We start from the raw sequence: 27,479 nt of genomic DNA, 5'->3' as shown, positions 1-27,479 counted from the left end.
TACAAGCTGAATTTCAACTACCACTAAAGAAAAAGCATTTTCTTCTCAAGTTCAAAGTTATTTTTATATCACTTTAATAGCCTTTCATATGGAAATCTTTGTATACTTTGTATACTTTATACTTTTTCCCCTGATTTTGCCAATCTTGTCTGAAGAACAAGACACTTTCTAAATGTTAAAGAAAGGCAATTTTTACATAGTTTCCAACTTCATCTTAAATGCCATCTATAACTTTTCTTGGCAAATATAGCATTAAAGAGATAAATGAAATATAAGTATCAAAATTTTAACTTCTGCAGTGTCTAATATCTATGGTTAATCTCTATTACAGTTTTATTAATATCATAATGCCTGTGGTTGCCCACTGCTCTTCCATTCTAATCTGTCCAGGTCACTGCTTCTGTCTTCCTATGTATTTTCTGCCACATAAAATTAAGCTCCTTTCTTCCAGCCAATTTTGTCTTTGCTGAACTGGTTAAATAAAAAAATGAATACGAGAAAAGTAACTGCGAAGAAAGATTCATTAACTAAATTCACTTTCAGCTTGTCTGTCAGTCATATAAATGTTGAACCTGACTTAGGAAAGACTCTAATTTTCTTTGGGGAAATTTAATGAAAAGCAAATACTTCTGAAGTAAATATTCTGTAATTTTGTTTTCTGTCATCATCATGTGAAGCTTTGTATAGCTGATTCAAACTAATCTCTCAGTGGGCTACAACTGTTTGCAGGATCAGTCTTAAGCACATATTATAATTCTTTGGAATTAGAATTTGTCTGATTTATTAATATATTTTTAGCTCTGTGGTTGGCCCCAACTTTTTAAAGAACTGTGATTTGTTTTTCCATTATAAGATTATAGGAGAGGAAACAGTGGTAAGCATTTCATTAGAACTTCTGGAACACCAGATCCAACAGGCTCTTCCTCTCTTGACCCTCATATGACAGCAATCATTTCACCAGGATTGGTGGGCTGAGGGGAGGGACTGGATCTGCTGAAAGACCAGCTATTTTCCAGTACCTGAATGTTTTATCTCTCTGGCCATTATGAACATTATTGTAAACATTATTGCTCAATGTTAAGGTTTGGTTCCTACATTCACTTTCTCTTCTTCTTCATCCCCTTTTTCTTCTATGTTCTCCAACACTCTGTTTTATTGATTATGGGTAAGTTGCCTGGAGAGGCAGGACCACCCAAGCATCAGAGAGCGAGAGAGAGAGAGAGGAAGGGAGGGAGGGGACAGGACTTCTCCATTGTTTTGCTTCCTTAAAAAATTCTTGGGAATAAGTTTATTCAATATAGCTGTGTTTTTCTTTTCATTTTTTTCCAAGCACAACTTGCTTCTAACTGTTAGTGTCTAGGAAGAACTGAAACGAATCTTCTAGAGATTCTGCAATAGAGACCTCATAGGTCATATAAAACTCAGAACATTAGTCCTCCTTATCCTTAGTCTCTACTACTTGCACAGCATCATTTTTTTCATCCTGATCCCAATGTTATTTGCCTCCAGTTATTTGTAGTACAGAAAACAGGCTCTGGAACTTTTACAGATGAAGTTTCAAAGGAACTGCATGAATTGTTCTATTTAGGATACAATTTTCTTTATAGATTTTTTTTAAAAATCTTCAGGGTAACAAAAGCTTAATGTTTAAAAACTGATCAAGTTCTTAAGCTATTTCTATTCTAGATTTTCAAATGTATAATGAAGAATCATAACCTCATTCAGAACAGACAAAATAACCATTGCCTCATTCAGAACAGACAAAATAACTTCATGCTGTTCCCTTAAGAGCTATAATTACTATTTAACAGTGCAAACATAGCAAAAACAAATAAAGTAAAACAATAAAGGCTGCTGGCTGAAACACAAAGTCAGTACATGTACATGCATTGTACTTTCACTTTAACTAGGTTTTCAAGTTATTTTAGTTGCCTAACCTCCATTCTTACCAGAAATACATTTTGGGATCCTGAAAACTGTAAAATGATTTATAATGTCTATCCTGCTCTTCATTCTTAAACAGAGCATACACTCATTAAAATGATTAACAACAATTAAACATTATTTACAATTTTTAAAAGTACAGGAGGGATGTCATCATCTCTTCTGAAACTGTTGTAAAATACAGGTAGTCCTTGCTTAATGTCAATTCATTCAGCAGCCGTTCAAAGTTACGACAGTGCTGAATGAAGGGACTGATGATTTGTCCCCAAACTTCTGGCAGTTGTAGTGCCCCCACAGTCATGTGAACAAACTTCAGGCCCACTTGTGCCCACAGCATTTACGACCACCTTTTGGCCACCCACCTACCCACTGCCACAAGTTGCACCCACCACCTGGCTAGGGTCTTCCTTTGAACCTGTGCAGCTGGGGCTTCTTGTGTGCACTGGCCAGGGCCTTCTTTCGTGAAAGAAGCCTGGCATGTGGAAAAAGGCCCCAGCTGTGCTGCTGCAAAATAAGGAGGCTGCACATGGATCCCCTGGCTGGGGCATGGAATGCCCTGGATGGGACATAAACAGAGGCCCTGGGCAGGTCACAAGAGAAGCCCCAACTGCACTGGCACAATAGAAGGGGGTGCAAAAGAAGGCCCCAGCTGGTGCAATAGTGGTGTGCAGTGCAGTGGACGTGGCAGCGACAGGCAGGGCTGTGCAGTGAGGGCAGCAGGCAGCAACGGGTAGGTGGGTGGCCAAAAGGGCAGAGATGGGGATAGATAGGCAGGTGGGGGAGTTCAAGAGGAGGCAAAGGAGGTAGTCCCTTACCTTACTGAGGCTCTCAAGCTGGGAATGGCTTGGATCAGGGTGGGTCCTTGCCTAACAACTGGTGGGATTCAGTTAACAACAGCAAAGGGGACTGTTGGGATTGCCATTGCTAAGCAATGTGGTCACGTGATGTTGTGCTTTACAACCACATAGCTTAGTGATGGAAATTCTGGTCCCAATTACCATCGTTAACTGAGGACTACCTGTATCAACAATGAAAGAGAATAGGTGTCGGAGCTTTAGGTTGGAACATTTATTATACTGTATATGAACAACATTTACTATACTTGATCTGAAAACAAGAACTCATGGTACAATCACTATCTAGATGGGAGACTATCTAGAACTTTACATAAGCCATACTTAATTTCATGGAAGGAAGATGGTACATACATATAAAACAATTTAAAAAGCTACTCTCACTTCAGGCTGACTATAACTCATTGCCATAGCAAGGAACCAAGGAAATCTCTACCACCTGTCTATAATTGCAAAAATAATTAAGTTGCAGACAATTGGCAATCAGAACTTAATAGAACGCAAGATTCAGCCTTCCAGGACAAAGTTCCAATGAACAGTAACAGGAAAAGAAGTGAATCAATGCTTGCTTGCCATGTGCTTGTGTCTCACCAGGTAGTAATTGGTCCCCTTTATCCACAAAGTATATTAGAATTAAATATTGCCATTAACAAGAGAAGAGTGGTGAATAATTAGGCCCCTTTCCTAGCCAGCAACTTGTATGACTACTACTACTGTGATGATGATGATGATGATGATGATGATGATGATGAAAATGATTAAATTGTGCATTGGGTAGATCTATTAAAAAAAAACACCCAGCCCTGAATAGAAGTTGGTAACTCTGGAAAAAAAGAAGAAGCATTCCCACCATCTGTTTTAATAGCACTGCAGCAGGTGTTATTCAGCAAAAGCAGGAAAAATGCAATAACTGGGCATTCCTGCCTCTGTGAAGTAGCCAAAGTTTGGGACTGACTTAAAAAAAGTAAAATGTAGCAGTCAAAGCAGGCATGTTTGAGCTAAAAGAAGCAGGAAATTATTATTTTTGAAAGTAGAACAGGAAAATCTGACGAAGCATCACATTCAGGGTGGGTGGGAAGTGAATACAGGGCAACATTGTTCACTTCTGCCCTCCAAATAAGGTTGCTGGCCTGTATTGGTGATGGGACAATCTAGTCCTACGGATAAGTTTAGTGTGGGCATTTGTCAGTAGTAGTCCTACATGTGCACAGTGTTGCTGGAAGAAACATTCCCCCTGATTGCATCAGTCATTAAAGAAAAATTTTAATTTTATGACGAGGGTAACAACAACTGGGGTTGTTGGGGTGGGGAAAATGTGGCCTTACAGATCTTGCTGGATTATAATTTGTCAGCAGCCCCAGCCAACATGGGGAACGGTGAGAAATACTCCAAGATGTAGTTCCTCGCCCCTCAGTGACAAGTGGATTTCTTTTACCTTCCGTTCTTCCATTTTCTCCAAATTCTATGCTTGGCGTCAAATAAGATCTAAAATGAAACAATACCGCCTGCACTTTTTAAGAAATAAATTCCAGTGATAGGGAATTCCTATCCAGGTGAGAACTGCAGTACAGAAGAAATTCTGTTAACTCTTCCTTCTATTTTGTTTTCCTTTTGTCTCCTCTATTTTATTGTTGGAAAATGGTTATTTGATGAAAAGGAAATATTATGTTTTCCCCAGGGGTTCAAAGCTCTAATCTTGAGTCAGAACTGCCTGCAGCTGTCTTTTCAAAAAAGAGGACAAAAGGAGGTAAGTTAAAGACATGTTTTCTATGTCATCTGATTTGTAGGAAGTTTTGAGGCCTTATTAAATTACTATATATATAATGTAGGGGTATAAATACAATAAATAATCAAAAGGAAAATACCTAAAGATGAAAGATGATGCTGAGGAAAACTGACTTGCCTGTGGCATGAAAAGTTCAAGGTACCCCTCCTTTAAGCTAATATATAATAGATACCCAATAAACAAAATATAGATTGTCCATTCCTGAAAGGCATGATTTCCAGATTTTTCAGGGCTGCACTGAAATTGATATATGTCTCAAACATGCCTGCTGCAATATGTGCTTCTTTGTAGTTTTTTTTTTTTAAGTCTTCCTCTTATAATGTTCTCTCTATTATTTTTAAACAGTAATTTAAAGTTGACATTTAAGTTGGATGACCTGTATCTTAAAATTGAATAAATGAACATGAAAACAAGTGAGAAATGAGCAATTAACTTTGGGAAGCATTTCTACAATTGTCCCTGATTCTGTTGCCTCTGTCATTTCATCTTAGTCCAATGATGACATACTGTATCAGCAGGCAATAAGAGTAATTAACAAGCTGCCTTCTGCAATATCCTCAGTGTTTTGAGACTTCAAGAAAGTTACAAAATGGGTGATAAACAAGAACAAAATTTTTTCTGCAAAAAGCATGTAAAAAGATTTTAAAAATCTTTTTAAATACTTAAAAAAGTATAAGAAAGTGTATAGAAAACAGAAAAAATGCAAGGCCATTGTAACTTTTAAAAAAGAGCAATACTCTTTAAGACATCTTGGACATCTTTAAGATTACCCAGTGACAGAGTTTATATTTTTTAATATACAGTGTATAATGTGTATGTCCTATGAACTATAAAAGTGAAAATGCAAGCTTATTATATGGATAGTATTAGATATAAAGATATTTTAAAAACACCGATTATATTAAAAAAGAATATTTATAAATCTAAGCACTTCATGCATTTCTGTGAACTCTAATACATGCACAAGTGTTACAGAATTCAATTAAATCAACGGTTTTCTTAAGTGCACATAAGTGTTAGCCTAAGATCCTTATCCTAAATACACTTAGTTTGATTATTTAAAGTAAAATTTATCCCATAGGATCATAGACCATCAAAAATTACATACAATAACTAAGCATAATTCATATTCACACTTGCTGTTTTATAATTTTTAAAAATTGTCTTCTATATTTTGAAGTTTGATACAGATAGTCCTTGCTTAACACCTCAGTGCCAGCTGCCCCAGCCTCCCTGCACTCCACTGCCCTGCTGCCCCTAGTTGACCTTCGCTGTTTTCTTTCTCCCACTGCGATGAGGCATGCCCGGCCCAACCCTTCTTCTTGAAGTTGTGCATGGCCTTCTTCCCAAGGTTGCATACAGCCTTCCTGAGGCCTTGCAAGCTTTCAGAAGGCCTCATGAGGCCTCAAGAAGGCTGCATGCAACCTTGGGAAGAGGCCTCGCACAGCCAGCAGCTGCTTCATGAAGGGCCAGGCCAGGCACACCTCATCAGCAGCAGTAGGGAGAAGACAGCGAAGGTCAGCTGGGGGCGGCAGAGTGCAAGGAGCCAAAAGGGCAGAGATTGGGGGGAGATATGTGGGTGGGGGGAGTTGAAGTGCATCCATTTGTAAATGTGGAGGGCTACCAAGCACCCAAATTTTGATCACGTGACCGTGGGGGCACTGCAATGGCCGTAACTTCAAGGACCGAGGTAAATACCATTTGTTCAATGCCATTGTAACTTCGAACAGTCGCTGAACAAATGGTTGTTAAGCGAGGACTACCTGTAACAGTTTTGTAATGCTAAGAGAGCCTTCAGTTCCTATCAACACTTTGAATATTTACACCAGTGCCAAAGTTGATGAAGCAAGGTAGGTGAAAAGGGGCAGCACTGATGAGAGCGGAGGCATCAAGCAGTGTTCTCATAACAGGCTCAGCAGCACAACATCTGATCATTAATGCCCATCAAACATTTTGGCTCTTACCCAGCTCACTAAAGAGAAGGATATGCTGAGAATTAAAAGGCCATGAATGTGCCAGTCCAGGCAAAAAGCCAGTATTGGATTTATCTTACAGCTCTTATCCTCCATTCTTCGAAATGCTGAGAAAGATTTGCCATGTGAGAGCTGTACAATATTTCACAAGGATGTATATCTAGCATTTCCACTATGCAGTTCTTCATTCAACCTGATTTTCAAAACTCTAGTAAAGTACTTCAAAACTATTTTAGTTTCCCAGAATCTGATGGATTTTATTCTATGAAGTATCGTGGATTTGGCTAAATGTAGACACAGAGGGTATTCTTCAATAAATCTTTTATCATTAAATTATCCTGCCTCATTTTTAAAATTTTACAGTGTTTCAGAACATCTTGCACTTGTATCCCTCCCACATTTCCCACTGCTTCTTATCTCTTTTTCTCTTTCCACATAAAATCCATTATAGAGGAAATCGCAATAGTTGCATGCACAATGCCTTTAGCTGATAGTACTAGGAGCTGTCCATCTGAAAGCACCCAAAATAAAATCATCTTGCAAAAACAAGAACGTCAAAAAACAAAACAAAACCCATAAGGTATCAGGAGTAGTTGTCTTGGTAATAGCTTAATTAATCCCTTGAACTAACCACTGAGGTATTTTCAGTGCAGTCTATACCTACATTTACTTCCTTTTGTTCTAATTCTACAATGCTGCTACTTGGATATCCAAAGACAGCTGGGAATCAAGGAGAACCCTATCCAGAAAAGGCTCTGGTTTCCTACTTACCAACGATACTTATCTTCAGCTTATCTTTATCTATCCCATTATCAAAATAAGGCAGTGGTCAGCGCAAGCAGCCGGAGACAATCTGCTAGGTGTCCCCTACTTCAGTGGTGTCAGGTGGGTGCAGGCACTGCTTTTTCCGTTCCCGTACCTTTGCTCTGCAACAGTCTCCACCCACAAATTTGATCAGCTTCCACACTATTGGCTTTGCACAAGCTATTAAAAAAATATAATTATTCCAGAGAACATTTGGCATATGAAACTTTGCCATCAATCTGATTGCTTATGTTTGTATGTTAACTGCCGACTGCTTGCCTTCATTTTGTTTATGTGTGCATTACGTATGCTTCGTTCTTTTTTAATAATATGCTTATTAAAAGTTTTAACTAAAATAATAATATATAATGCCAACTAAAAAGAAAAAAGAGTGTAAAAGGTGCAAGAAAGCAAAAGAAAGAAAAAATAGAGCAAAGAAAAGAAAAAAACTAAGCAAGTTCCTACCCTCATCACCACAACTATAAACAGTTTCACTCTCTCTTCACCCCCTCTTAGTTAACAAATATGAAACTCTTCATCCCATAACTCAACTCTTAACTATAGGCAAGTCCAATGCACAACGTCTTTTCCAGTCCAGATATCAGCAAGTCCAGAAAGAACCCCCTAAAATTCTTAAGTATAGGCAAGTTCAATAAACCAGCAGTTCCCAACCTTTCTGGCACCCAGGACTGGTTTCATGGAAGACAATTTTCCACAGACCGGGGGAGGGATGGTTTTGGGATGACTCAAGTGCTTCCTCTTTTTCCTGACCTCTTACTCTTTTTTCTTCACACCGTTTGGAGATAGCAGCCAATGGGCTTGCTTTCTCTGACAGGAGGCAGAGCTCAGGCGGTGATGCGAGCGATGGGGAGCAGCTGTAAATACTCAGGCTGTAAATTTGCTCACTTGCCCACTGCTCGCCTCCTGCTGTGTGGCCTGGTTCCTAACAGGCCACGGACCGGTACCCGCGCGGCCCAGGGGTTGGGGACACCTGCAATAAACAATGTCTTCTCCAATCCAGGTGTCAGCAAAAAGTCTAAACAGAGCCCTAAAACAATCATATTAGTTAACAAATATAAAACTCATCATTCCATATCTTGACTCTTAACTGTAAGTAAATCTAATATACAACATCTTTTCCAGTTTGGACATCAGCAAGTCCAAAAAGAACTCCCCAGAATAACAACATAATCCCATTTTAACCCTGACCAAATAAGCCAACTTTATGCTCTTTCTTTTTAGATAAAACAATCTTGCTATTTAATCCATTTGAATGATCATTATCCCTTGTCTCGAATTTCTTCAAAACTTTAACAAGCCTCCTTTGTAAGTTCAGCAGGAAGAAATTATTCCAATTACTCTCTTATATTGGCATTTTTTATTTCCTTCTTAATTTTTAGAATCTCATCTGATTTTTTTTCCTATATCCAGTGATAAATTTTTGTTCATGTTGTTCTCCATAATCACGTCATATAAGTTTTGTTCCAAATCTTTTTCTGAAACAGTGTCTTCTGATATAACAGCTTCTTCTGGGAACAGGGTGTTCATAAAAACACACAATGTAGCTGACATTGTTGATTCAAAGTCCCATTGCCATTCTTCAACAATATCTCTGAATGCCATTATAAGTTGCTTATCTTGTTATGTCTCCAATATTGAAAAAAAAAATCTTTCCCATGAAAATGCATTTATTCTTTAAAATTAATTTCAAAGTCTTAATACTCAAAATCAAATATTCCAACTTTTTCTGAGCTTGTCATTTTGAAAGTGTCTGAGTTCTTTAAAGCAGTTAATAGGCAATTTCCAAAGGTGCTTAGCAAAGGAAGTGCAAACTTTGTGTCCTTTGAAGGGTCCGACTGCAGTTGGAGCAAGAATAGCAAATTCCCTCATTGCCCAGTTCTCCAACCCTCCAGAGACCACTGTCTTGCAGTAACCTCATGAGGAGCACAACATGGGCAATCTTGAATCCTTTCTTTCTCAAGAGAGGGTTGAAAGAGATGATCTACTCATCGGCTGCTTGTTCTTAGCTGCAAACATTAGCTCCTTGAAATGCAGAGCAAACTTCAGTCCACCATTTCTTCTCCAGAGGATTTATTTATTTATTTGATTTCTATAGCCACCCAGTTCAACAAGTGACTTTGGGTGGTGTACAATCATAAAAACCACGAAACAAAACAATACAAAATAAATATATATGGTTGACAAGTAAACAATTGCCAAGATAGCCAAGAAATGGGCCCTTAACACACTCGGGGGCCCACGCCCGGGCACATAACCAGTTCTTCATGGTTGGGGTCAGATGTATGTTTCATTCTATTACATGTATTGTCATTTTTATTTTATGTATTACACTGTGGATATTTTATTGTGTTGTTTATGGATATATTGTTTAGGGTCTCCTCAAGTGTGGTGAACACAAATGAAATGCAATAACCAATTCCTTACAATTAGACACCAAGGAGCAATAGAACTAGGGGTCATTGGCATTTCATTCCAATGCTCCAGATGATTTATCCCAATGGTTTCTGCATAAGTAACACCATTCAAAAAGAAAGACCAGACCAGAACCACTGTGAAACACACCACCAAAACAAAAGGACATCAGATACTCCAAAAGGATATCAGAGTTCTTCTTCCCTTTTTAAAGAATAGATTGTCCATCAAAGGGGCCATATCTTGTCCAAAGGCCCAACTGATATGAGTCCAGAATATCATTCTTATCAATTTTGCCAAGCCATCACTTTCTTAGAAGTATTATGTGTTTTCCAATCAGTTAGTGAAATGTTTCTTTAATAAAGGTCTTACCACTGCCTTCTTTAATAACCTCCCTCAATCAGTGTCCATCCTTCCTTAGCTCATATAATCAGCCAGGAGGGGCAAGAACTGAACAAACAGGTATAATGCATATTTTCAAGATCCACAAGCTGAAGACTTGTAAAAATAATTGGGCAAATGGTTGTAATCATCCTACCTCAACACTGGAGTTAACACTGAGAGAATTTTATCTGCAAAGAATGAAATGACTTTGTCTGCAAAGAATGTTTCAAAATGTTCACAGTAAATTATTGTTTGGACTCCCCACCCTTCACATTCTGATGAAGGAATATTGTATGCATGTGTAGGTAAAGGTAAAGGTTTCCCTTGACATTAAGTCCAGTCGTGTCTGACTCTAGGGGGAGATGCTCATCTCCGTTTCAAAGCCGAAGAGCCGGCGTTTGTCTGTAGACAGTTCCGTGGTCATGTGGCCGGCATGACTACACGGAACGCCGTTACCTGCCCGCCGAAGCGGTACCTATTAATCTACTCACATTTGCAAGTTTTCGAACTGCTAGGTTGGCAGGAGCTGGGACTAGTAACGGGAGCTCACCCCGTCACGCGGATTCAAACCTCCGACCTTCTGATCGGTAAGCTCAGCAGCTCAGCGGTTTAACCCACAGTGCCACCGCGTCCCTACGCATGTGTAGTTCCAGCCTATTTTATGTCAATGCACTAAAGGCAGTAAACATAGAATAGTGCTGCAAACATGCTTTTGACTCTGTTTGATCCCATTCACCCTGAAATGTCTTCCATTTACCGTACATTAAAGCTATTATCCCTTCTGCTTATTCATATTTGGGTTACTATTAAATCAGGTGGTTGAGTTGGCTCCATGAAAGGGAAGAGTATTTCGAGGAATGATGCTGTCTATCATCTGAGCCACGTCCTTATTTCATAGATCAGCCATGATTTCCTTAGTGTCTCCCACAAAATAAAGTCTGTAAAAAGCTTCTTCTTTCCTTTTGTATGATTTTACAGTGATTCGGCTGGGAGCTGCCCAGAGTTTGATACAAGATGGGTGGCTATATAAATGCTATAAATAAATAAATAAATAAATCCTTTTTTTTTGAGTCTGGAACCCTGCATTTACCTCTACAAAGGCCCATTTTGTATATTCTTTTTTTTTTAATTATTCATTGTTCAAGATATAATTAAGGCACATAATGCAAAGTATAAGACCGATATTCTTGAGATTCCTATTTCCCAAATACTTTCCTCTCCAGCTGTATCCTTGATCCAACCTACTGCATTTTGATGTTTGGGAGAAAAAAACCCCATAGCATTCCTACTATGGCCAAAAAAATGGTTTAATGGAGAGTTTTGGCAACAAAAATACACAAGAGGATATTGGCTGTAAATATTTATTAATACTGGAGTGCCTCCTAAAGTAGAAAGAGGTGGCATATATTACATATTTCTTTTATTTATGTTTTAAGAAACACACATTATTTTAAGGCAGGCTTTTAAAATAGAATACATTTTAGTTTATCATTAAGTGTAAAGAACAAAACCATGGTTCTTTAGGAGCCTTTCATTGCTTATTTCTTTTTGCAGACCTTAGAGCAGCGCCATGCAATGATTTAGATTTGTTTCCAAAATGGGGTTTCAGACCATGCAGGTTCATGAGCACAGCACCTGTTGGCAATTCCTGTTTCCAGGATAGCATGGCTGTACCAGAAGCCATGTAGCAGTTTCTGTAGTAGTCATACAATCTGAGAAAAGATGCTGGTGCTTTAACCAGTTACTAGTGGTGTTTCATTCATTTTCCTATACATTTGAAGCACACTTTCAGAACTGAATTCAAAGCACTGCACAGCTCTATTTTAGATGTGGAAACTAAACTTATTGTCAAAATTAGTTTTTTTTCCCTGTAACTGTGGAAATATTTGTTTAATAAACAATTGTTTCATGTTCTTTTAATTTGGATCAAGATTTGCCATAGCAAGTAGCAACACAACCTGATAATGTGCCATCAAGTTGGTGTTCAATTTTCACAACCACAAGTAGCAACATACATATGATTTAATGGATGTCATGAATATGAAAAAAGGTAAGATTGTTTCTTCTAGCCACTTTCAATTTCTTCCTGGCATAGTTTTCAAACTCAGTACAGTACAGTAACAATTTCTTGGATATTTTCTGTTAATAAGTTAGTGTAGATTGATGCTATAACATCTGCAAATGTGAACAGCTAATTAGAGTTGATGTTCATACTTTTTTAAATGAAAGCCTCAGGGCATAGAAAATGTAAAGAGACGATTAACAACTTTGTCCAAATAATAATAATGGACCACACCCAAAGTGTGAACAATCTGCTTGCTGAGTGCTCAATTTAATTTACCAGGACTTAGTTAGATGTGCAAATGCTGGGAACTTGAAATTCTACTGCCAAAAGCTTTTGATAAATAAAGTATTGGCTCAATTGCAATTAACAAGAATTCATTAAGTGAAAACTACATCCATTCTTAAAAACAAACGAACACCACCTTCCCCCTATAAATAGTTATATTGTGTTACTGGGGAATGTGCTGCAAATCATAATCTCCAGTTCACTACTTTGCAGGGAACAATTGGGACTTCACTTTATTTATTATAACTATAAATATATGTTACAGATGGATTATGTGCCATCATAATCATTAGAAAAAGTAAGGATTATTTCTCCTTACATAACTGAAAATATATTTCTTCCTTGCCAAATTATTACATGCTAGGACATTTGCCACTGTAATGAAGCAGAAGTCTAGGGCTATTTACTGAATACAACTACAGGTAGTGCTCACTTTACAACCACAATTGGAACCAGCAACTCCATTGCTAAGTAATGCAGTCATTAAGCAAGATATCAAGTGACTGCGACTTGCAATTTTAATGCTGGCTTCTCCATTGATTCTGCTTGTGGGAAGCTGGTTATGAACTGTGCAAATGGTGATCATGTGACCACGGGATGCTGCAACAATTGTAAATGCCTGTGGTTGCAAAACACCCTAATCTTGATCACATGACCACGGGGATGCTGCAATGGTTGTAAGTTTGAGGACCGGTCATAAAGTTACTTTTTCAGCGCTGTCATAACTTCAAACAGTTGCTAAACAGGGCAGTCGTTAAGCAAGGACTACCTGGTATTTATATCTTGCCTTTCAGGATTATTGGATTATTCCATGTTTGATCTGGATTTACCAGAGTTCTAAATGTATAGCTAAAACAGTTTTTATATGAAACAATATTGGACTAGCTCAGAAGTTTTAAGGTCTTAACCCATACCCATAATATCACCACTGAACAATGGTGCCCATTGAGTCCTGAGCAGACTGCCGTTTGAATTATAGTTGCCAGACATTTTCCACTGCTTGATTTCTCCCATGATACTGAAGGGTAACAAGAGAAGTGAAATATATTTATTGTTCATTGTCTAACTGGCCCAGTTCTCAAGTGTGGAATGCTACTAGCATCACCATACCTGTTCTCACCAGAATCTTAATAGGGTTGACCATGCAAGGTGGGCCAATCTATCCCTGGTCTGCCCAAGCTGTAGGGTTCCTTGAGAGTAAGCAACATTTGTTGTAAAAGAACTATAATATATATTGAAAAAAATGATTATACGTATATGTTTACTTATATAATCATGCATATGAGAGCCTGTTTGTGTAATGGATTTGTCCAGGCAGTCGCCAGAAGTCAGTAACTTGAAGGCACCAAAAATAAAAAAAAATCATGCATATGCCCACATGCCCAATCTTAACTGAAAAATGCTTTTCACAGTAAGAAGAAAGTTGCAGTGATCTTCATAAGAGCTGGTGGACTCCAGGAACCCTGTGTTGGCACAGGTGTCATTTTTGCTGCTGTTCTTACTATCTACTGCTCTCTAGCCTTTGGGAATACTATATTTGGACCTTGGATTTCAGTCCTGACATCCAGTCCTAGCAGCATTCCTGACTGCCATATAATATTTCTCTATTTTTCATATTATTTTTGATATCAGCAATATACCTTATGATATGACTTTTTAAATAATAATTTATGTACAGATATGATGTGTATATAACATACCGTTCTGACCCCATTCTCAAAGGCCTGGCGTGTTAAAGAAGCTGGTCCATCAACTGTTTTTCCATCATCATCAGGGCCCCAGCTAGCGCTGTAGATATGTATATGTTGGGGATTGAGGCTCAGTGATTTTGCTTCTACCATGTCTGTAACATCACCATCTAACATCCGTACTCCTTGGGGTGCGGGGTGGGGGGAAAGAGAAATGTGATTTGATATAATGCATTTATATGTCCACTTACCACAAATAACTCCTTGTTAGTGGCTTACAAGAAACCAACATAAAATATTCAAAATATAACCCCCCTCCCAATTAAAAATAGCACTTGTAAAATGCAACACCCCAACTTTTCCTTATAACTGTGATAGCATAAAACAAATAACAGAATTAACCTCTCTAAATAAATAAATATTCTAGGCTCTGAGAGTTGCTTAAGAGGCCTGGTTGAAACAAATGAGCCTCTCTGGATATCTTATTTCATAACTGGGATGCCACCACAAAGATGGTTCTGTCTTTAGTAACCACATGCTTCATTTCATTAGCAGGAGCATCTTGAGCATGCTGATTGTTTAGGAAAGCTACTTCCAAGACATTAAGGGCTCTATGAATAAGAACCCAAACTTTAAATTAAATTGGGAAATGAACTGAGACAAAGTGCAGTTAGGAAAGCACTGGCATAACAGCTTGGGAAAGATTAAGATTTAAAGAATAGATTAAAATTAATTTATCTATAATTCAGAATAATTATACATTTACCACCATTGATTGCTAACCTAAAATACATCTTCATTCAAAAATGACATATAGTTCCATCCCAGTTCTAGATGATGATGATGATGACGATGATGATTAGGCTGTACGACACCCAACAAATCTGGGCATCTCACAAGTAAAAATATCTTAAAAAATACAATAAGAAACAAAAACAAAAGAATAAAAGAGGCAAAGATGACAAAAACTGGACAGGAATGAAAAAGAAGCAAATCCACACAATTCAAGGGGATGTTTGTTTTCTGTAATGCAATTTCTATTATTTCATTAGAAAGAATAAAGTTCCAAATTAACCCTATACTAAGATGTACAGGAAGCCATGACCTGACAAGCCACAATAAACATAGTAACTATTTTCTCATTTAATAAGTACACTTCTATTTATAATTTAAATTAGCATTTTTTAATTATATAAATAACAACTTTATTCTTAACCTTGCTATGTACTAGCTTAAGTGTTCATCCAATTGTTTAAATTCCAATTAACACAAGGTTTGGCTGTGTCATTGGTATAGATCTACCTTCTCTTGTCCCTTGCTATTTCCAATTATAATTTATTTGAAACTCCATGTTGTATATACTGTGAAGTTTACACAGGAATTTTCTTTTTCTTTTATAATTTTTATTAATACCTTTGAATAAATGATAAAAACTAACAAGCACAAATATAAAGGAAAGAAAGGGAAAAAAAGAAAAAAGACAAAGACAAAAATGCAGATAGAAAGTATAAAAAGAAATAGAAAGAAGTAGCTTCTGATTTTCTTTGCAGCAAATATAAGTACAATTATAAAATTATCTTTTACTTCTATGGTTACAAAAAAAAGCTCTCTTTTTTCTATTATCGATTTTTTTCTGATCATCAAAGCCATAAATCATAAGATCATTTTTTTCTGTTTCATGCAAAAAGTCTATTAGGAGTTTCCAATCAGCAATAAACATAGATGTTGTCTTTTCTCCAATCAAGGAAGTCAGTTTGACCATCTCTGCAAGTTCCATCATCTTCACCAACCATTCTTCCATTGTGGGTAGGGCCAACTCTTTCCAGATTTGTATATATAATAATCTTGCTGCAGTTATCATATATAAAAACAAAGCTCCATGACTTTTTTCCAACTGTCTGCCATCAGTCCCAAAAGAAAAGCCTCTGGTTTCAATTGTATATTAGTCTTTAAGATCTTCTGAATTAGTGTATACATTTGCATCTAAAACTTTCTGGCTTTTTTACAGATCCACCAAACATGATAAAATGTCCCTTTCTATTGTTCACATTTCCAACATAAATTCAAAGTACCTTTATACATTCTAGACAATTTCTCTGGTGACATATACCAATGGTACTGTACATTATTTTATAAAAATTCTCTTTAAGATTAGAACATAATGTAAATTTCAATCCTTTCAACCATGTATTTTCCCATTGTTCCATTTGTATATTGTAACCAAATTTTTTAGCCCATTTTATCATATATTCTTTCACTTGGTCTTCTTCTGTTTCAAATTTCAATAAAAGTTTATATATTTTGACAATAATATGTTCATCATTTGTACATAGTTCTGTTTCAAACTCAGTCTTAAATTGGTCAAAACCACAAATTGTTTTCTCTACTTTAAACCTTCCTTATAGTTGTATATAAGAAAACCACTGACAGGTGTATCCCTCTGCTACCAAATCTTCTCTTGATTTTATTTTACATTCTCTTGTTGTTTGCTTATCATTTCTCGCCTACAAAATGCATCTATAAAATGCTATAAAATGCGCTGAGAGCCACATTTTCAGGCACAATCTGGACTTGTACTTATTCTATATTCTCAAAACGGCATGTCTGGCATAATGATTTTTAAAATCTATATTAACCTTAGCTTTATCACATCACAAATATTAATGTCATTCAAATCTCAGAACATATCCTTCTAACTTCAATAGCCTTCTATTTCTCAACAACACCCACTCTTTCAAGCATACACAGGAATTTTCCATGCCCTGTGAGATAATACTTATCTAAATATCAGTTCCATTGTGAACTTGTCTGAATGGAAAATAAAGAACAAACTTGATTTTTCAGGTCTCACCTCTCTATATATACTAATTTAAGAATAAACATTCTCTGAGAAGAGAAAGATAATTTGCTGTGGAAAATAAATATAATTTTGCCATATACTTAAGTTGTCTAATATATGCTATTTCAGGTTTTGCTTCCAGAGATAACACACAGAAAACTTTGTACTTCAAAGTTCATTCAGGAAGGTAAACTGGTTTAGATGTGAACTATTTACTACACCATAGTTACAGTTAGATGACCAAGTCTCTGTTTAATAAACAGTCTTCGTGTACTTGCACATAACTTTCTCACTTGTTCTTTTGTTTGAGAAGAAACAAGCTAGAAAACCTTGTTATTTCCAAATTAGAAAACAATGTAGTGCCTATTTGAGAGTTCCCTTGACCCTAAATGTCATTTAAAAAAGTAACTACCTGGCACGCTTTCTGATATGCCCCAAAATAATGTTTTGCCAACATCTGCTTTACACAGAACCATATCAGTCTTCCATGTACCTATTTAACAAGCTTTATAAAAACCAGTGTGTGGTGCGAGATATAATCATAGAGCATATCTGCATTTACTATTTAAACTGCTCCTGCCCTATGTTCATGGCAGCTGGAATCTAATATATTTTAAGGGAAAAAAATGACTAGATTGAGGCACTTTGGCAACAATTTGCAAAGAATTCAGTCCAGACTGCAGGCTACCATCTCCTCTTGTGATGGGAGGCAGAAGAATGAAGGTTGATGCTGGTTGTTTCTGCTGACAAAAAATAGTTTCTTCCCCATTCCGGTGAGAGGGCAAGTAAGCAGTGCAGGTACACCCTTAGAGTTTCTTTTCTTTTAAAAGTTGTAGTTAGAATAATAATAAACACAATTTGAAATAAGTCATCACATGAAGGAATAAAATATTCCTATGTAACGAATTAGTTTTATATCCTGTCCTTAACACCTATCTTTAACACAAGTGTTTCATTATTAGGTTCCTCTGTCTTCTTGTTAATTCTTAGGGATTACTGTTAATTCCTCCCTCTGATTCTATCTTCCCAAATTCAGGTACATTCCCTTGATTTTATTATTAGTTTCTCTGTCCCACTTGACTGACTGACTCTTCCTTCCTTCCTTCCTTCCTTCCTTCCTTCCTTCCTTCCTTCCTTCCTTCCTTCCTTCCTTCCTTCCTTTCTTTCTTTGATTTTTATGTCTGTCTTTATTGTCTCACATTCTGGTGCTACAAACCTACATATGCAATTTCTTCCATATGGATGAGCAACTGGCCTAATTTTATAGAATTACCCACTTGACTTTCTTAATTGATATTTCTTCAACTATTCTAGCCTCTGATATCAATGATTTATTGAGATTATCATACATAATACTGTATCAAGTAAATTGCTACTATTTACTGAGGAATTATTGATCAGTATACTCACTGTTAAAAGAAGCATATGTGAATGTGAAAAATACAGCAAACTGTCACTGAAAATAAGTGTATAGCTTGAAACTGTAGGTTGGAAGTATACAATATGTCAACTATATAATTATCAATGAAAGTACAACTATATTTTCTGCTTCTTTCTAACAGCATACAAGTGCATGATATTAAGTCGTCATGCTTTGAGTTACCCAGTATATTTTATTCACTACTGTTTGTGAAAATGGGAAAAACAAAGTGTCTTGGCATTTAATGACATATGTTAAAGTCCTAGCAATTAAAGGAATAAGAAGAATTACAGGGAGATGTGGGTTTGCACTTTTTTAGAAATGACTAGCTTCAGTAGGGTAATTCCCTCTTTTTTTCCTTTTTTTCCTTTTTAAAAAAGAATAATCATGCTTAAGATACTATGGTTCAACTAACCTTAGCTATAAAATTGCATATTTTGTCCAACTTCCTGTTCTTTGGAACTCCCTTTTCATCTAATTTTTGGAGAATGTTCCCCATAGACATCAAAAGAAAAATCCAGAATTTTACTATATCTGTGATAATTATTGTCCTGAAGAAACTAATTGTAACATATTATCTAAATTTAGACATTTTACTGTTCTTTAAAAAAGTGCTATGGAGTTGTTTGAATTAATGGACATATGTCCAGTTTGGAGGTCAAAATAACCCAAATTAATCATAAATATCCATATATGCAATAGCAATAGGAGCAAATAATATTGTGGGTTATATCTCTATTGATTGGTTGATTGATTGATTCATTGATTGATTATGTCCCATCAAGTCATTTTTGACTCCAAGCGACCACATAAAATGATACATCTAACAATCATTAACCCCTTCATCTGTTGTTTAAGTTAAAAAGCTCACATATTAATAATTAATAATAAAAACATATATTTGAAAACCACATGGATAGAAAATAAGTCTCTATTATTAATTATTATCTGGGCTTTTTAACTTGAACAACAGATGAAAAAGTTAGGTGTATTTGCTTAAGAACTGATGATTAATAATTCTGAAATAACTGTAAGACCCTTAACAAATACTGCTTGTATTAGCAGGTTAACATAGATCCTACTTTATTTTCCATAGATAGATTTATTCATATTGGTTTGGTGTGTGTCAGTTCTGCATCATAAATCCATTCCAATGGAAAATAATAGAAGAGAGAAAAAGAACAAAAATAAATAAATTTTGTATTTTTAATCTATTTTTCACACATACACACAAACACATATTTGTATTACAGTGTTCCAGTTTCTAGCCTGATGCCTTAACCAATACACCAAACTGGCTCTCAGAATACTTGATGCTAAAATATTTAGTCCACAAACTAAGCAAAACAAAAAAAAGCAAATAATTTTTTTCAGACATCTCTTATGCCTCAGTGTGATACTTCATATTGCAAAGGCAATGCATTAGATATTGTTTAGGTAAAGAATGATCACAGTTTGCCTCAAGTCAACAAGCACTGTTTGGTCTGAACTTTTAGTAAGTCAAATACAAGTAGTTCTTTTTTTGGGCCCCCTTCAGCACATAAAAATTGGAAGCAGCTTTTATGCATGCATAGAAGATACCAACTATTTTAAATGCCAGAGAAGGCTGCGGAGAAGACCTCAAAGTAGAGAGAATCACTTCACTGTTAGAAGTGAGAGGCCACATTACTTCATGAAGCTCCTTGCGAGCCTTTGTTGACACAATTCATCCCCTCAAAGATCTGTACAGCCCTAAAAGTTGTAGAAGGGAGATAAAAGTAACATACTATCGCTAGTCATTTCTGTCCAGGTGGAGGTATTTTTTCTCAAAGAACATATGGCACCATAAAAACAATGCTTATCAATTGTGGTTAAGCACCTTTAAGTTATAGTTAAGTGCAAAAATAAGCACATTAAAATGCCATGTAGTATAAATATTTAACACTATAACTACACATACTTACCAGAAGTAGCTGGCATGCTTACTGAACAGAGTGACTTCCTTCCAGTTATATATTGTGCTAATAATTTTGAAATAATATTATTTTTAATAATAATTGCACTTACCTCCAATTCTGGCATTAAATGCAATTCCTACTATACAGTGTGAGTTATTTGCTGTAGCTGCCACTTCTCCAGCACAACGGGTTCCATGCCTATGGGAAGAAGAAGTATCTTAAATTAAGTGACATTATTGCAAACAGAACTTTTAAAGTATTCCACAGGCAAATAGGAAGCAAACTGGATTTACTTCAGGAAAGGGATTTGCACTGTGGAGATGAAGGAATTCACTTTGATGAAGCAAAGATGTGATCCAGTTTGCCTCACTGAAACAATTTCAGTGCCCTCCAGCCTAACCTCCAGTGCTGCAACTTCCAGGGCATTCCAAGGCTGGGCTGGGTGTAGGTCAAAGCCTGGAAGCACTTTAGGGCTTGTTGAAGAAGGGTCCTCTCATCTCCCTTTCATAGAGTGAGCTCTGCAGGAGAAGCCTGGCAGAGGCTCTGCAGCATAGTGAGGTAAGATGTGGTCACATTACTTTGCTCTTAGAAATCCTGTTTTCTCAAGGACTTCCTTAGAAAGAAGTCTTGCTTTCTTCAGGAATCAAGACAAGACTAATGGTCAAATTTTCCTGCAGGCAGATTGATGCCAAATAAGACAACTGAACAACACTGATTTGTAGAGAAGCATCTTAATATATAAATGGACTCCGAGTGCTCCGTTCTGTTTCCCAGAGCATCCTCTGGCCAATCCAAAGCTGACCACCTGTTTCTCACCCTGCCCTGCTCCTCAACAGAAGGATGTAATGTCTTTGCATTATCTTCCCACAGCAGTAGACAAGTCCTTCTCTTTGACCTGAGACATCTCCTTTCCCGTTTAGAGAGGCTGTGCTTCTAAACTTCATTGAAGCAAAGCATTACTTCCAAGCTTTGCACAGTCTTAATATTTTAGGCTATTAATGTTTAGATTTTGTCACCCTTATATGTATTCTAAACTATTATTTAAGTATTTTAAAGTATTATTAGATAATTGCATTTTACACCATTAACAGTTAAGCATATACTGTACATGAAGCTTTATGCTCAGAATGTATTTCAACTATTTCTCCAGCCACTGCTTTGTCATAAATTCTTATCTTCCCACTGAAGACAACTTTATGATTGCAATTATGACTATATTTTAATCAATAAATGTTCATTCAAATGTAGCAGAAACACAGCATAATATAAAAACATAGGGAATTGATGAGATAAAGAACCATTATCAAGCAGTTTAGGAAGTTGCTTTTATGCAATTCAGATGGTAATTAAAGCACATAGACATTCTGTAAAATGCTTTAGTTTATGGTATAAGGTTGTACAATGGCTTTAATCTCTTTCTATCACACATGAAGAGTATTGTGGTGGCTGGAAAGAAACTAAGGGCCACATCTTCTTGACTATGTGATCTACTTCAGCCTTAATTTTTTTTAAAGCTAAACTTTGTACAAGCATAGTACCCATAGATTTAGAATTGCACAGAGTCCATAAAAAGCTGGGCAGGCTGGCCCAGTTATGGTTGGCTGGCAACATTATAACACTACAGTTATCCAGTAATGATGTGCTCTATGTACATATCTTTCATTTGAACTTTTAGTAAATCAAGCCTGGAGAATCATATATGCCACTCCTACCTCTTCTTCTCTATTTGATATTGGATTCTGGTTAAAATCTTGAATGTTACATAAAGTAGTAACTTCTGTCTTAAGATATATACATCTGATGTATTTGTTTTGCTCTCTTACTTCCCCCCCTTTTTATTTATTAGTATCAGATAAACATAATTGGAAGAAATAGCAGAAGTGTACTGAAGTGTAATGATGGTACAGATGTTACTCCAAAAAACTTCAGGGAAAAATGGATTTCAAAATATAGGGGGTATACAAGATGTGCATGCTTTCCTCATAAAATCAGTTGTATCAATTTTGTAGCTGTGCCTCAACACTTAAGTTAAATTTAATGTAATATACAGACATAAATCTATATTAATGTAACCAAATAGTAAACAAAATCAGTTTTTCTATATGAAAAAAAATATGTAGAATCAATCAATTCAGTCTTTTTGTAGTAATGAAATTTTGTGCACTTCAAGGTGTAATCAAAACTTTGAGCCTGTACAGTGCAATGTACATACTTCTACAGTATATTGAAACACGCTAGAGAACTCAAATCTCAAAGGATATTAAAAGGATATTTATATGCAGGAATGTGTAATATCCAATGTGTTTCTGAATTCTCTCATTTATAAGGGACAACTTCTACACAGTAATTACCCCTTTTGCTTGTTTACCTATTGTGTGAATTTAGGAGAAAGTATACCACAAAAATTAGAGTACCAATAAACTAATTCATATAGTATTGGGAAAAGATCTTACAAAATATATGCTTATTAGGAAAACACATATATTAATAAAAATGTCAGACATGGAAATATGTTTGAATGTTGTGTAGGCTTCTTTTAAAGAATTGCAATTATCCTGAAAGAGGATAATATTTAATAAAAATCTGTCATGTTCCCCGTTGCAAGGCATATGTGCATCACAATGGGGAACATGCACATTAGGTAAGAGGAAGGGATAAGCATAATCCCTAAATCACTCATACATCCCCCAAGCACCCATATCCAGAAGGGAATCCCCAACACAATAGATAAGCCTCTCAGACCAGACTTGGCACCCATAAAGAGATAGGGGGAACGCCTTCCCATTCCCCCAGGGGATGCATTCACACCTCCCTCAGGCACGCATGTCCACAGAGGAATATCCAACATAATGGGAGCGCCCATCAGACAGGACTTAACGCCTATCGGAAGATCGGGGAAACACCTTCCCATTTTCCCCAGGGGACGCACCCGGTCCGGACGAAGACAGGGAGACAAAGGAGATCGCCGGGATCGCCCATCAGCTGACGCGTCACAGTCCCAAGCAGCCATCCAGTCCAGGCTCGAGGGTAGAGAAGCACAACATCCGCCAGCAAAGTATAAACAGGGCACCCTGTCACCACATAAGGATTCCCGTCTTTCTCCTTGCACGCACTCCGTTCTAATAAAGCCAGAAATCCTTAGACCTTCTAAGTGAGTCTGTGTCTTATTCAGAGCGTGGCTGCCCTGACATAAAGATGGGAATCCCAATTTTTTTTTTCTCACTAGCACCTTTCCAGACTTTTTCTGTGAGGGGACAATGCAGCGATGAAGCGACACCCGGTGCAATGCGGCGGTGACCCGGGAACCGGCGACAGCACCCGCAACCTCACGGAAAGGACTAGCGGATGCCCAGCGGGGGAGGAACCGAGCCGCAACGTGACCGGGGTGACCACCGGTGAGTCGCAGGTGGAATGGGTCACCCTCGACGCAATGGGGGAATCCCTGCCCATGATGGTCGAAGCGGCATGGGAGCAATGGCACGCACCCACAGCGAGCAGCAGAGATTGCCGGCGGAGCGGGCAAGCCGCAGGAGGCACCCCGGAGAATGAGTGCTGCAGAGCCACGGAAGCACGCCTGGCACGGATCGAGCGGCTACTCATGGAACTAGCGCTGGAGCGCGGAGGCAGCAACCAGGGTGAGTGCGAACGGAGTGCCAGAAGCTCGTCCCCACCCCCGCTTGACCCCGAAGCATGGCGGCTACAGCGGCAGGGCGCAGCACGGGAGGAGGGAGCCGACCACGCCGGAGCACACCGTACTGGGTTGCCTGGGAGAGGGTTCCCCCCCCCTCTTCCACAGGGCATCAGCTGGGGAGAGGCTGGAGACGAGTGGATGCTGAGCCGACACCACCCGGAGCCTGGTTGAGGGAATCCCCACATTGGGATGACAGCTTCCTACTGGAGGGGGGGAAGGACCACGCGTCCGGAGGTGCCCTGGAGCCCACCCACGATGGGAGTGAGAGACCTCGCGGCAAGATTCAACGGCAACCCAGCCACGTTGTCGTTCTTCCTGATCAACACGAGGAACTACATGGCTGAATACGGACCCTGCTTCTGGACGGAACAGGGAAAGATCAACGCCATTGCCAACAGACTCAGGGGGAGGGCGGCTGACTGGTATGTCCATCTATGCCAGGCAGACGCCCCAGAGCTCAAGCATGTGGACACGTTCCTGGGTGCTCTGGACTCCCATTTCCGAGACTCCCTCGAGACCGAAACGGCGAAGAGAGCACTACGGCAAATCAGGCAAGGACAGCGCTCCGTGGCTGCTTACGCCAGCGAGTTCCAAGCGCTTGCGGGCAAAGTGCGGGACTGGTCACAATCCACCCTCATGGAAAAATTCAAGGAGGGGCTTAATTTAACCGTCTTAAGATGGGCGCTAAACTGGGATGACCCCACCACCCTCCGAGAATGGATTTGGCTTGCGGGAAAGCTGGAGAACACTCAAGAAACCTTTCGGCACGTCCAGAGGTCCAGAGGTCCCTACAACCCGCAGCAACAGCAAGAGGACCCCGATCTGGCGGTGCTCCAGCGACACCGGCGCCCCGACCCTGGGGGGAGGAATGAGAGCACCGGTTTGCCCAGGGGCAGTGCTTCAAGTGTGGAGAGGCAAACCACAAGGCGGCGGCTTGCCCGAAAGCAAAGGCAAGAGACAGCCCGGGAAAGGTTCCCAACAAACCAACCCCAACACCAAAGAAAAGGCCAGCTGCGAAGGGGGAAACATCGGCAAGGGAATTCCCTGACGTCACTGATGACGAGGAAAGCAGAAGCGACGAACCGGCGGGAAACGCCAGCCACCTGCCTTGAAGAGCGCCAAAAGACAGGTGGACGATAACAAAGGGCGCAACGACTTTGGGGTGAGTGACAACTGTCCTACCCTATATGTGAGAGTCACCCTGGCCCACGGGGGGAAAACAGAGAAGGTTTGGGCGCTGATCAACTCGGGTTGTTTGAAATGCCTCATGTACCTGGACCTGGTGGCCGTGCTTAACCTCCGCTGCTATCCACTTCAGCACCAATTGGTGTTCACGCAGTTGGATGGATCAGCAGCGGGAGGGGGCCCAGTCACCCAATACACAGAAAGAGTTGCGATGAGGCTCGGCAACCAGGAGGAAAGCCTCCCCTTCATCGTGGCACCGGTGGGCCAATCTCTACTCATACTAGGGATCCCGTGGCTGGGGCATCACAACCCCCAAATAAATTGGACGACAAGAGAGATCACCTTTTCGGACGGGCGTTACAAAGCACCCACAGGAGATCGGGTTCCCCGCGCCGCAATGGGGAGGGCGACAACGACCTCAATGCACCTGGAGGCAGAAACCCCGGAGGGCCTGCCAGCCAGATACGCAGACTTTGCTGACATTTTCGGTGAAAAGGAGGCTGACAAACTCCACCCCCCATAGAAAAACAGACTGCACCATTGAACTGATCCGGGGGCAACCTTACCAAAGCCGAAAATTTATGCTATGACTCAAAGGGAGTTGGCAGCATTAAGGGACTTTATTGACAAGAATTTGGCGTGGGGGTTTATTGAACTGGCTAACTCGCCAGTCGGAGCCTTGGTCCTCTTTAGGGAAAAGAAGGATGGGTCCCTCAGGCTCTGCACAGATTACTGCGGGCTCAATGCCGCATCCGTTTCAAATAAATATCCCCTGCCCATAATAAAGGACATTCTAGCCCACCTCGCAAAGGGCAAAATATTCACAAAATTAGACCTCAGGGAAGCTTACTTCTGGATTCAAATAAAGGAGGGGGACGAATGGAAGACGGCTTTCAATTGCCCGCTGGGGTCGTTCCAATACCGGGTTCTGCCTTTTGGGTTAGCTGGGGCACTGGGCGTGTTCATGCAGCTAATCAATGAGGTCTTGCATGACCACTTGTTTAAGGGGGTGCTTGTTTACCTTGACAATGTTTTGATTTATTCTGAGAACGAAGCCGAGCATGAACGCCTTGTAAAGTCAGTGCTCACGAAACTCCGCAAGGCAGAGCTATACGCAAAGCTCTCCAAGTGTGAATTTCACAAGAAGCAAATCGACTACCTCGGCTACCGGATCTCGGCAAGGGGGATCGAAATGGACCCCAGTAAGGTCCAGGCTATACTAGCGTGGGAGCGCCCGCGCACGAGACAACTTCAAAGTTTCCTGGGGTTCATGAATTTCTACAGGGGTTTCATCCAGGGGCTAGCGGAAATTGTGCTGCCACTGACTAACCCCCTCCAGACAAAGGGCCTGGGAGGCACCCATAAATCACGAAACCCAGGGGCGCTGTTAAACTGGACAGCTGATTGTCAAACGGCTTTCAAACGCCTAAAAAGCCTCTTCACGGCAGAGCCAGTATTACAGCATCCCGACCCCGCCAGACCCTTTGTCGTACAAGTAGACGCCTCAGACTTTTCTATTGGAGCGCTCCTCCTTCAGTGCGATTTTGACAATCAGCTGAAGCCCTGCGCGTACCTCTCCCGCAAGTTCTCGGAAACGGAAAGGAGATGGCACGTGTGGGAGAAGGAGGCGTTCGCGGTCAAGGCAGCCCTGGAAACATGGAGGCACCTCCTAGAAGGGGCCTCCTGCCCCTTCGAGGTCTGGACTGACCACAAAAACCTGGAGGCTTTCAGCACCCCGAAACGCCTCAGTCCAAAGCAAGTACGTTGGGCACAATTCTTTAGCAGATTCAATTTTAAACTTAAGTTTATCCCGGGGAGAAAAAACTTCCTGGCGGATGCCCTTTCCCAACGACCTCAAGATGCTGGCCAAGCACCGGACATTGTGGGGACTGTATGGACAGACACACAGCTGGGCTGCCCTGCTGTCACACGCAGGCAGACTAAAACCCGACGCGCCTCAGAGCAACCACTGGCAAACGGGGGAAGGCGCAGGTCAATTTCACAGGACTGGCAACAAAGACTCACCCAAGCCCTCGAAAAAGATACATGGTTGCAAAACAACCAACACCATGTATCTATTACGAACGGGCTTGCATGGAAACAAAAAACCCTATACGTACCAGAATCATTGAGAGCGGAGGTGTTAAACCACTCCCACGATGATAAAATGGCTGGACATTTTGGGTTTGTA

General features: G+C 39.4%; 1 protein-coding gene across 3 annotated transcripts in view; it reads right to left on the bottom strand.

Moving 5' to 3' along the window:
* Positions 1 to 27,479, bottom strand: part of PCSK5 (proprotein convertase subtilisin/kexin type 5) — a 236,536-nt gene that overhangs the window by 121,561 nt on the left and 87,496 nt on the right. For all 3 annotated transcript variants that reach the window (XM_063295159.1, XM_063295158.1, XM_063295160.1), the window contains exons 6-7: positions 20,522 to 20,610; positions 14,229 to 14,401 (exon numbers count right to left, since the gene is read on the bottom strand). In XM_063295159.1, the coding sequence (XP_063151229.1) occupies positions 14,229 to 14,401; positions 20,522 to 20,610 (262 nt within the window). The remainder of the gene's footprint in view (positions 1 to 14,228; positions 14,402 to 20,521; positions 20,611 to 27,479) is intronic.

This window comes from Candoia aspera, chromosome 2 (genome assembly GCF_035149785.1).
Source record: "Candoia aspera isolate rCanAsp1 chromosome 2, rCanAsp1.hap2, whole genome shotgun sequence".
NCBI classification, from domain to species: Eukaryota; Metazoa; Chordata; class Lepidosauria; order Squamata; family Boidae; genus Candoia; species Candoia aspera.
This window is presented reverse-complemented; position numbering and strand designations above follow the sequence as displayed.